Consider the following 11,826-nt stretch of genomic DNA (forward strand, 5'->3'; position numbering starts at 1 on the left):
ACATATAAACAGTTTTTATTGTTTTTGTCACTTTAAAAAAAAGAAATACAATGTAATCATATCGATAAAATACTGCAAAGCAAGATAATCAATTTTTAAACGATAAAATGTACATTACATATTACAATATTGCTGCAAAAATATAGTATTTAGAAAACAAATACTTTTCTTGTGATCATTTAAAAAATTAGAAGGGGAAAAGAGATTAAGGGTAATATGATATGATTATGTATCAGACTTTCTGTGATGCATGTATACAAGAATAAGAATTAAAAATACAAACGACTTAATTCTTCAGTAAAGGTGACTTATTTGGATATCCAGTGGCCTGGATGAAGACAAACCTTCATACACAATGGCTGTAATTACATTACAGTGCAGCAGCAGGTAGCAGGATAGTCATCTGCATTGACTTTGAACTCATTCCCATAAACAAAATAAATATGTGATTTCCCTTTCCATGAGTAGGTCACCTTGGTGACAGGGATCAGCTCTATGGTTTGACGCTGGAGACAAATAAGAAAAATAGAGACATGTTACAAAAATACAAAATTAGGCTTTTATCACATGTACAGTCCATTACATTAACAAGATATTTTTATAATATTTAAATATTTGAACATAAATAAGTAGATGCTGTGTTACCTGTTGTAGAATGCGTGATGTCTGGGAGTACTTGGCCTGGTGTTCATTGACAAGACGCTGCGCAGCTTGCACTACTGCAGGGTCGGGGAAGCCCACCACTGGGTATACCTACACAGGGTGATCAGAACATATTTACCAGTGCTGCTGAACCACTGTCGCTGTTTCAGTGACATTCAAATTGTTTGTCACAAGAAGCCTGATCCTCCAATATTATGTACTGTGCCCACTGAGAAAATGAGAAACATGTTTTACCATGTACTGAGAGTCTCTGAAAAGCTCCTTGCCAGACACCTTGCTTAGGTTATCCACCTTAAGTCCACTAGACTGTTCCACAACATAGTTATCACAGTTGTTGGTCCTGAAATAATGTACATAAAACAACAATGTTGGTGTACTTCAAATCATAAAAGAAAGACTATTCGTTACATTAGATTAGTTGGACATTCTTGACAGATAAACAATGTTAAGGAAATAGCACCATTTCACAGTGAGTTTGATGTAGACCAGAAGCTGCTGTTTTCCATGACATGTGTCACATTGCCTTGATCCTTGCCCATGACAATGGTTGCAACTGTAACAGAAGAGTGTGGAAATAACTGTCAGTAACTTTTAGGGAAGGCATTAACTGTAGTGTTTAGAAATTGAATTTACTGTCACTTATAAAAATTCTTTTAGATAGAATGGGTAACATTTACTTTTCCCTCCCTCTGCCATTGCAGTGGTTACATCGATCGTCCCCGTGGCGGAAACCAGATCCATTGCACACCCAACAAACTTTCTGGTATGAACAAGAAAACAAAGCATATAATCAGATGATCTCACTAAAGCTAAATTTCAACAAGGACTGTGGAATTTACTTACATTACCAACACCGACACACTGTGTGCAAGGTCTTCGGCCCATTCCCATACAAACATGGCAGTTCTGTAGATGAAATGTTTCTCATTAGGTAAAATCTCTACAAAGCAATAACAGGATCTTATCTTCTATAAACATGTTGTATATTATGCAGTGCTGTTATAATTTACCTTGAGAGAAGAGGTGCAGGGAACCTTGATAATCTCCTTGCTATCCATAAAAAAACTGGGGGATTTAGCTTGAATATCCCAAGGCCCAGGAGGTGTTTGGACATATGCATCCACTGGCTGGCCTGATCCAAATAAGACAACATATTAGATTGTTACTGAGCATTCACCCTAAGTAGCTAAGTGCACTGCAGAAGAACTGTTGAAACAAACCGATTAGTCCACTGACTAATTCTTATCTAATCCAACTATTTTGGCTATTGGTTAATCATTAAAGTTACAACATTTTCTGGTTTGATTACATCAGAAATGAGAATTTGCTTTGGTCAAGGCAGATGTCCGCCCACTCTGAGTCTGGTTCTGAGGTTTCTTCCTGTTAAAAGGGAGTTTTTTCTTGCCACTGTTGCTCATGTGGGAATGTTGAGTCTCTTTAAAATTAAAACCTGAAGAGTTTGGTTTAGAACCTGCTCTATGTGTAAAGTGCCTTGAGATAACTTTGTTGTGATTTGGTGCTATACAAATAAAGATTGATTGATTGATTTATTTCTTTATTGTAAATAATTGTAAATGTAATATGTTTGTGTTTTCTGCTGTTGGTAAAAACAAACAAAACAACAAGATGTCCCCTGGGGATCAGGACATTTGTTGTGGTCATTTTTCACAATTTTATGACAATTAATCAAAATATATAGGATATAGGATAATCTATAAATACAAATACTTAGCTGCAGATCCTAAGCAGAATATGCACAAAGAAACAGTAACATACCATGATATGGTTCATGACTCCACTCAGTAGATCTTGATTCAGTAAAGGTTTCCAGGCGGTACTAAAATAAAGCAAGGATGGAGAAATCAAGCAGCAGGTTTCATTGCACTTTCTGGTTATACTACATGTTCTACTGCCATTTACTTTAGTTATCAATGCATTGACATCTAAAATGACCATACATACCCATTAATTGTATTGATTTTCAATCATCATTTGCCCGTTTTATGTACACACAAAGATAGACTTTTTCTTTTTACCCTGTATGTATTGAATGCCTCCATATTGGTGATAGTGCCGTCCTTTACTGGAGCTGAACTGTAGCAGCACTTGCTGGACACATACAGGGCAAACGCGTCCCGGGCAGTATCTTCACTTATAGATGGAATACTGTCAGCAGTGAAGGAATGAGATACATTAGGTCATACTGCCCATTTAGAGGAAGTGATATTTAGTAATAGCTCCTAAATAAACACATCATGGAAAACATCATGTTGAAAGAAAGGAACATTTTTTATTCTTACTTCCAATGTGGTTGTTCAGGCCCAGGTTGAGGCTGAGGGACTGGCTGAGAAGGCATTGGAGGAGGCAGATATCCACCTACAGCAGATATTCAGAGATGAGAATGACATATTGTTTCATTGTTTTTCCTACGAGAAATCCATCAGTGCTTTTTTCTTTTTAGTACATATATGTGACAGTATTGTGTGAGATGTCTTGTCACTGATGCTGTCAGTGGGACCAATGAAACCCCCACAAAAGTCAGCACTGCATACTGTACCTCCTCCTCCTGCAATAGTTCCTTCATAGCCAGGCATGCTGTCAAACATGCTAGCTGGAGGAGCACTGGGTCCCTCTGCTGCGGGTGGGGCGAACATTGCTAAAACATACCAGAAAAACCAGTTCTGTCAAATGAGTCAGATGAAGTCTTTCAAAAGGTGAAGTCCTGTTAAAAGTTTTCATGCGTTAAATCACTTGCCTTTTAATAAACTATCTGAATCCGAATCTGAGACTCCTCTATACACCACTTGATTTTTTAAGTCAATACAGCTGGATTCTTGGGTTGTGACATCTTTGTTTAGTTTTTACATGTCAACAACATAAAACAGTGAGTGTAGTAAGTGTGTGACTTACCTTGACCCTCCATGTTATTCGCCATTCTGAGATATATTGCACCTACTTTAAAGACTGACAGGCAGGGGTTGAGCCTTTAACTAGACAATAAACTAAACTTCTGTAAAACTCGCAACTATCACAACACTTCAAAGCTGCCATATAGAGAAGCGGACCTCACGTTACCTGTACCTGTACGCGCAAAAGACGCCACACCTCTACATGTGATTTCTCTCCTACGTGCGGAAGGATCCAGCTCTTAAGATAGTCATTCATTAATCTGATGTAGGAGGAGCCACCACAGTCCACAAAAACAGATAGCCTAACACACATTTTAAAGAGCACACAGGTTGTTGTCTTTTAACTCATTTTAAGTTGCGCAATGACATATCTCTATATATAGACTTCATGGTAGGATGAAATGGCCCCAGGATGTTTTAACCATTGATAGAGCCATCACATCAGATAGAGGGCATGATCATATGGAGAAAGTGTAAGAATAGTACATCATAGGGAGTCCACGTCTGCCTGTGACTAACTATAATGTGATAATATGTTATCACGTGATACTGATGGGGTTTTTTTTTTTTCATTTTTTGGGGTGGCAGCAATACGTTTCCGGACCTACGGAAGTGTGCAATTGTGATATATTTTTACCAGCAGTATATCAAAGTGGCTCACGGTTCAGCGCAAAAACTTTGTAATTAAATCTTACCAGGTGCCCCCGCTGCTGCTGCTGGAGGATAACCATAATTGGCCGCTCCGTAGTTTGGGTTCGGGTAGCTGGAAGTGACAGGAAACGAAAGTTAAGGCCTAAAAGAGAGCTTAAAGAGCTGTATGTTAGATAAAGTTGAGAGCTAAACGAAGCGATCCTCACCTCATAATGGGCTGTTTCTCCATACCAACGCGCTGGACAAGTCGAAAGTTCTCAGGCTTGTCTCACCACCAATGTGATATCACCAATCATGTGACAGACGAATTTTGATTTACCTTTTTAACACATCTCCAGCCCTCGCGTTAGTGTCAGCGTTGACTGATTGGTTTGAATTGACAGCTCGCGAGAAAAAAACGATAAATTATAAGTGCTCAAGTTGACCACAACTTTTACGGGAAGTGCGCACAATTTTAAGTTCTACATGGATGGGTATGTGGTGTGTGAAAGAGGAGGGAGGGGTCGTACAGATGAGTCTGCAGCTTTAAGCATGACAGTTCAAATAATACGTTGCACTATTTCACACATTTTCCCCCCGACCAATGTATTTAGGCTATATTATGTAGTATAGGTGTCGCTTACAACATATGTGACATTAAAACAATAACAGAAAACAATTAGACATAATAATGAAATAAAATATCGTATAATATTTCACTTTTCTTTATTTGTTGTCAACATGGTGATGGGTAAAAGTAATACTCATAAATAAATCGATAGAAAAAGGACTTAACAGAAAAGGTAGGCGATGAAATCAGGGTTTTTGTTTTGTTTTTTAAACTGTGTGAGCATATTTCTTATTGTATATAAATTGTCTGGACTAGAAATACTTTCTAAATTCCTTCTCTTAATGTTTAGACGGGTGACACTTCCGCGTTTCGATTACGTTGACTAAACTACAGTACCCATAAGCCTTTGCAACACCCGCGGAAGTCCTTTTCTTTCCTTCCGCCGTCGCCGAAGTCCCTTTTGGATTTACATCGGCGGGTGAGTCGACACAATCTATGTCAATCCAAGCATTTTAAGACATTATTTAACTATCCCCATACGGATTATCAATAGTAGTTGTTCAATCAATGTGTGGTGATCAAAATTGACCATTTAATCACTTGATACCATCTTTTATGTATAATGGAGTGAGGTGCTGCTGCTAAAGCGGCACGGTTCCGTTCAAACGGGGGTTGTAGTGTTAAAGAAAAGGCCTGCTGCTCAGTGGGCTCAATAAATAAACACGGTGAAATAAGATTGAATAATCTTCAACGTTTTACGTGTGTAAACTTTGTATTTTTTGTACATTTTGAGGCGAAAAGCTTGACTACGTTGACTTCACTGCAGGAGCTCACGTTAGCTAGCAGACGTCGGTCAACACGTTACGTTGAGGTTCAGTCCACAGTGAAGTAGAAACATACCTGGTTCAGTGATGGTTTTGTCAATGCGAGCTTATATCTGTTAATGTGGTAGCGAGTCAACATACCAAGGATTTCAAGGCTTTTAATGTTGCTGCCAATTCGTGTATTTGCTCACCTAGCAATCAATGCTAAGTCCTGCTAAATGCTAAGCCCTGGTACCATGTAGCACGTTGTTAGTTGTTGTAGTGTGCTGCAATAGTAAAACTCGAACAAGGCGTGCCAAGATGGTTGTAAACTTACTTTTCATTGTGTCTCTCTGTCCTCAGTCACCATGGCAGCCCTCAGGCCCCTCACAAAGCCCAAGATTGTCAAAAAGAGAACTAAGAAGTTCATTCGCCACCAATCTGACCGATATGTCAAGATTGCGGTAAGTCTGTGTGAATGCAGTCTGATTAGACAGTTTGTTTTATTATATTGAACTATATTAGAGATACCTGCACATGTATAATCAGGCTATCATGTTTTTATGTCTCCTAACAGAAAAACTGGCGTAAGCCCAGAGGTATTGACAACAGGGTCCGCAGGCGGTTCAAGGGCCAGATGCTGATGCCCAACATCGGTTATGGTAGCAACAAGAAGACCAAGTACATGCTGCCAACTGGCTTCAAGAAGTTCCTGGTGCACAATATCAAGGAGCTTGAGATCCTGATGATGAGTAACAAGTAAGTAATTAACCTCACAGACCATTATCGGTGCACAGAGACTGAGATGTACATCACCTTCAATAGATGTGAACAGAGTTTTAAAAGAAGTGAAAGACATACAACAACAGTGCTTCTCCATAAGATAAGTCCTGTTTAATGAATTGCTGTGGCATAATACATCTAATGTACAATCAACCATTCCTCTCAAGTTTGTTGCAGTCCTATCTCATGCTGAAGTTATCCTTTTTTTGCACTGCATATTGTTAATACAATGGGTTACTCAGTGCCACCTTATTTCTGTTACTTAAAATCTGTAAATTGGTTACTTTAAAATATATCTTGGGCCATTTTTTGAACAGATGGAGCAGCAATTCTGAGCAACATTTTGTCTGTAAGCTGTTATTTAAATGTTTGTTTCAGAAAGTGTACCCATCAAACATTTAAATGAAACTTAAAAGAACACATGCATTTCACATTTTGTAAAACTTGAATGGATTGATTGACTCAGTGAAAAGTCAAATTGGTTCAAATTTGCATTACCAGTCTTTAACTGGAACATTGTCTTTGGCAAGTTCCTTTCAGCTCAAGTATACTGAGATAATGACAGTGGCAGAGAGCTCAATACCTCCACTGATAATTGATACATATGTGGCTAGACACCATGAACTTGTGTATGCATGTAAGGAAAGCCAATGAGTTGGTGGCAGAATAAACATCCCCTAAAGTCTTATTTATGCTTCTGCGTCGGATCGACGGCGTAGTTACGTGTAGCCCTCTGCGTCGACGCGGACCCCTACGCCGTAGCTTGACGTGCACCTCCAAAAAATCCTAAAGACGCGTCACGGCAACACAGACCGCGAGGGCTGTGATTGGTCCGGTCAAAGCGTCATTTCCTCCTGCAGTTGGTTTAGTTATTAATAATGAATAGAAGGTATGTGTTCTGTAATAAACAAGGATACAGATAGAGACTCCTCTGAAAACGCACGCACGCAGTCACACCCCCTAGCAACACGTTCGCTCGACACAGAACTTCGAAAGGAGCAACACCATCACTCCGACGTAGAAGCATAAATCACCCTTAACATGTCAGAAACGCATATTAATGCAGAACTACCAACAGTTTTTGTTCAGTGTTTTTAAAGTGCGCACAATTGTAGGAAAATCTAAGTCACTCAATAGATTTCATCTTGACACATTATTTACAACCAAAGGTCACTTGAGTGTTTTAGTAGATTTCTAAATGCTCAGGATCTGGTGGGTGCATGCGTGTATCTCTTTAATCATGTTTATAAATCAGCGGTACGCCATCATTGGTTCAGTTCTTTGCACACAATTCACCACCTAATAACACCACTTGTGATTGGAGGAGAGTCGATGTGGCTGTGAGCAACCAAAACAGGAAAGAGTTGTTTGGACAGTTCATATTAGAAATATACATAAAACATACAATAATTGCTTTTATAATTTTATGTCCAAATATACCAGTCATTCCTCGATGGATTATAAGAATCATTATTGACTGAACAGTGCACTGCAGGCCAGGGCAGTTTTTTAATGTTGCTACATATATCCGTTAGATATATTCTAAAAGTAGTCATTAGAGTACTCTAATGTCATGTGACATCATCGACCCCAGAGGGTTAAAAGGCCAGGTACTTTGGTAGAAATGCATATAACTGTCACTGTCAACCCAGTGGGCATGTAGTGTTCATTTGCAGCTGTGAAAATATCAAAATGCTGGTCAAATATCTGCCTCATGTTTCTAAGTAGTGTAGTGACACTGAATCAATCTGTGGCACAGATCATTTAGGAATTTCCCATCCAGGTATCTCCTTTTTGATATCCTTTTTGCATTCTGTGCACTAAACATCAAACATGTGCAAGTGGTGTTTAATGTGACACTCACAGGTTTCAGAGACAGTTTGTGTTTTCATCTTTTCAGTTTATTTATAAACCAGAACATGAACTATGAATAACAGAGGGCTTTTTAGAGTAACAGGGAGCAACTACTGTGACGTAGTTTTGATGCAGATGTCTGAGTTAAACACGAGGTGAGCACAGCTGAAACCTGTTGATGTTGCATTTGCACCACCCTGATCATTTTTGCTAATCTAATCATAGATTGATCCCTAATTTCACTTTTTTAATCTCAGGAATAATTCAGGCTGAATTTAGACCCTAAAAATAAGTTTCTCCAATGTCCAACTAGTTTCTGAGAGGGGGTTGAAGGAATCCACTTTTTAAAAAAACCAAACAACATCATTGATTGTAGGTAAATGCTGAAAGAACTTACAGTCACAACACAGCGAGTGACTGCATCATGGACTGATTGCAGTTTTTGAGATATACATTGACTTAATTTCCATGGAGCAAAGCAGTCTGTGCAAAATCAATAGTTAAGAGAACTGGTTTTGTATAAAACTAATCAGCGCTTTTTTCAATCAGTCTTTGTGTGAGGAGGTTCAATACATTTGCTCATTAGGTAACTTATTTTTAAAGGGCATTATTTCTCTGATAGCATAAATGGAAGCTCTTCTGTCTGTAGTTTCTTAGATCACCCTTTCGGTCATTGATTAAATAGTTAGGTCGGGTGCTCAATCTTTTAGATTTTAGATATGTTTTTACTTTTGATGTCATGACTCCCCCCTCCCCCCCCCCCCCCCCCCCCACTGCAATGTTTTTATAAATACTAAAAACTCAGCATGGCTTGAAATTGTGATTTTTGCATTATGCATGATTGTTCCTGTACTGCAAATTTAAATATTAAAATATGCACAATTATTCTTTCTATAATCCAGGAGTGATTTGTCTGAAATTAAAATTCCGGCCACTGCTACAAGAAATTAGACAAGATAGATTTTGTTACATGAAACCAAAGCTGCTGCAATACTAAAGCTAATTTTACAACGTGTTTGCATACTTACTTACTAAATTAGTCTAATTAGCAAAGTCATTTGTTTGGCATGATTTAATATATCACATGTGTGGGTTTATCTAGGATCCTGGTGTTCTTGCCCTGAATGTAGGGCTGGGCGATACGGGCAAAATCAAATATCATGATATTTCAGACCAAATACCTCTATCCATATTACAACAATATTGGAGAGATGACTGTCGATGCTTTCACAAAATATTTACACTAAAATCTTTGATTAATAATCATCACTAATGTGGATATAATGAAACCTGAATGGTTAATTTACATTAAGTTGTTAAACACTTTGGAATCTAAACCTCAACACAATTGCAACCCCATCTGTCACTCTGACCATGTTTCATTTTAATATGTTTGTTTATTAATCGAACACCCTCTGTCTCTCTGTGTAGGACTCACTGCGCTGAAATTGCCCACAACGTCTCCTCCAAGAACAGGAAGCTGATTGTGGAGAGGGCAGCTCAGCTGGCCATCAAGATCACCAACCCCAACGCCAGGCTCAGGAGCGAGGAGAACGAATAAACTGATTATTCTAAATAAACATTTTTCAAAAGGAAATCTGACTAATGGGTAATTTTTATACATTTATTGTTGCAGCAGTCTTACACATGTCTGGGAAATCTTTAAATGTGTTAAAGATGATTTCACTAAGTTTAAAAGACTTGAAATGATTATTAAAAAATGCTACTTCTGGTTTTAGATTTAGTTAGGGATTTAGACATGAGTAAGTTTGAAGCGCAAAAACATGAAATTGTTCTCGGCTATTGTGAAATTCAAGGGAAGATTGTCTTAAGGACCCAATTACGGATTTAAAAAATGCTAGACCCTTTGACTTTCCTCCAAACAATTTCCCTTACTGAGTAACAAGGGCATTGTTTTTATGTGAGGATCAAAACAAATTAAATTCTGACTCATACAAACTGGTATGATGACTGACTAGAGGAAGACTTCATTTAAAAAATCTGAACAGGTGTTGGAGTGACATGGGAGTTAAAAATGGGTGGGTCAATTGGGACACAATACTCAGCTATTTTTATATTGCTGGCATCAAAACAGTGAAGGATGGCTCCCACACGTGTTGGCATCTACTGCGATGGCTACAGAGCTGGTTGTGTTCTCCCTCGGGTAAATGGGGCTATTCCTCACTTCTTCCAGACGACTGCATACTGGAGCAGAACAAAAGCAGCAAGACGCCTGAAGAAGAGTGATGACCCGTATCCTAAATGGATGAGGCCACACAACTTTGTATAAACAGTTTTCCTTCCAAGATGTGATCTGGGGTAGCTTTTGAAAGAGGACATGCTTTCATGCTATGTAAGGCTTTTTGCTGTCAAAGAACATCCTGAACTCAATTTTTAAAATTTTAAATCAACTTTTGATCTTTTTGGGATTTTGAGCTTCAAGAGCTGACCAACAACAAGTATTCAAACTACAAAGTATTCAAACTGTAAAAATAATTAGTGTTGTGTGTTAGCTAACTAACATTGAGAGTTTAGAAAAGTCACACTCCAAGTGAACAATGAAAAAAAAACAATCCACAGATAAATGATGGATGATCTTTGAGTTACTCCAGGATGAGTCTCCCTGAGTGCATGAACGCTCAATGTGGAAGTTTTGGACACGGAACATGTTCTGTCAATGTGATGATTTGACAGTAGTAAAGAGATATGTATTAAACTTCTATTAAAAATAATGCAGGCAATTAAAAAAAAAAAAAAAATCTTACCAGCAAATGCAAAACCTAACCAACTATGAACTGATCTATTTACGTGTATTTTGTGTGTGTCCAGTGTGTAACCAGCTTTTAGTGCTGCACATCACAACCTCAACTTAAGAACTTAAGTCAAGGTCAAAAGTACAGAGTCTAGATATATATGTGGCTTTGGATAAACACACATTACTTAGTAAGTAGGATCAATTCATTGGTTTGTTGTGTGAATGAGATTTGTTGACAAAATCTTCAGCCTAGTCCTTTAACTTAGGACTCTTATAAGAGGCAGTTAAATACGGTCAAAATTGATGCAGCAGAGGCAGAGATATCTTGTATGGATCTGGATTCTACTCTTCAATGAAACGTTATAACATCTTTGTTTAAACCTTCCCTCATTGGTAGATTTCCATGTGTTTTGAATTCCTTACACCAAGTTCACATCACAGACTTTCTGTTACAGACTTGAAGACTCTGGCCCTGTATCCATGTCATATCAGAGTGATCGTTATCCTAAGAAAGATTCCAGTTTGTAAAGTGTTTACGGCAACTTCCAGAAGTACTGGAAAATGTAGCAGATAGAAACACCTCACCCAATGCCTCAACCAGTTATTTATGGTGGTTAAGCCCAAATGTAATGGATTTACTGTTGTTTTATGTTGTCTTTCACATCAATCCCATATAATATAACCTAGATGACATCATCAGGGTTGTTTTCTTAGACTGAGAGCTCCCTTAAGAGCCAAAGAGGACATTACAGAACTGTTTTCATCAGCTGATCATTAGTAATCATGACTAGTAAACTGACCTTAATACGTAATATTGGTGAAATGTCCCTATAAATATCGTACTGTAAAAGATTAGAC

General features: G+C 38.2%; 2 protein-coding genes across 2 annotated transcripts; one reads left to right on the top strand and one right to left on the bottom strand.

The window, feature by feature from the left end:
- Positions 1-39: 39 nt before the first annotated feature.
- Positions 40-4,675, bottom strand: ssuh2rs1 (ssu-2 homolog, related sequence 1). Its single transcript, XM_053317391.1, has 13 exons — positions 4,430-4,675; positions 4,268-4,335; positions 3,221-3,319; positions 2,964-3,039; positions 2,700-2,829; positions 2,440-2,500; positions 1,674-1,795; positions 1,507-1,569; positions 1,341-1,423; positions 1,124-1,216; positions 898-1,003; positions 646-753; positions 40-506 (listed from the first exon to the last, which is right to left on the bottom strand). Exons 1-13 carry the CDS (start codon positions 4,450-4,452, stop codon positions 366-368), a joined length of 1,173 nt encoding a protein of 390 aa, XP_053173366.1. The 5' UTR covers positions 4,453-4,675; the 3' UTR covers positions 40-365.
- A 447-nt stretch (positions 4,676-5,122) lies between these two features.
- rpl32 (ribosomal protein L32) lies at positions 5,123-9,810 on the top strand. The gene is made up of 4 exons (XM_053317309.1): positions 5,123-5,251; positions 5,940-6,040; positions 6,154-6,335; positions 9,645-9,810. Exons 2-4 carry the CDS (start codon positions 5,945-5,947, stop codon positions 9,772-9,774), a joined length of 408 nt encoding a protein of 135 aa, XP_053173284.1. The 5' UTR covers positions 5,123-5,251; positions 5,940-5,944; the 3' UTR covers positions 9,775-9,810.
- The last annotated feature ends 2,016 nt before the right edge of the window (positions 9,811-11,826 follow it).

Source organism: Scomber japonicus, chromosome 4, assembly GCF_027409825.1.
Source record: "Scomber japonicus isolate fScoJap1 chromosome 4, fScoJap1.pri, whole genome shotgun sequence".
Classification (NCBI taxonomy): Eukaryota; Metazoa; Chordata; class Actinopteri; order Scombriformes; family Scombridae; genus Scomber; species Scomber japonicus.

Bases quoted from the DNA above. Each gene is read 5' to 3' on its own strand.
- ssuh2rs1 (XM_053317391.1), bottom strand. From the start codon at position 4,452: ATGGAGAAACAGCCCATTATGAG. The intron at 1,796-2,439 runs GTATGTTACTGT...TATTTGGATCAG, and splicing joins GAGTCATGAACCATATCATG to GCCAGCCAGTGGATGCATAT. The intron at 507-645 runs GTAACACAGCAT...ATTTGTCTCCAG, and splicing joins CATCACGCATTCTACAACAG to CGTCAAACCATAGAGCTGAT.
- rpl32 (XM_053317309.1), top strand. From the start codon at position 5,945: ATGGCAGCCCTCAGGCCCCTCACAAAGCCCAAGATTGTCAAAAAGAGA. The intron at 6,041-6,153 runs GTAAGTCTGTGT...GTCTCCTAACAG, and splicing joins ACCGATATGTCAAGATTGCG to AAAAACTGGCGTAAGCCCAG. The intron at 6,336-9,644 runs GTAAGTAATTAA...CTCTCTGTGTAG, and splicing joins ATCCTGATGATGAGTAACAA to GACTCACTGCGCTGAAATTG.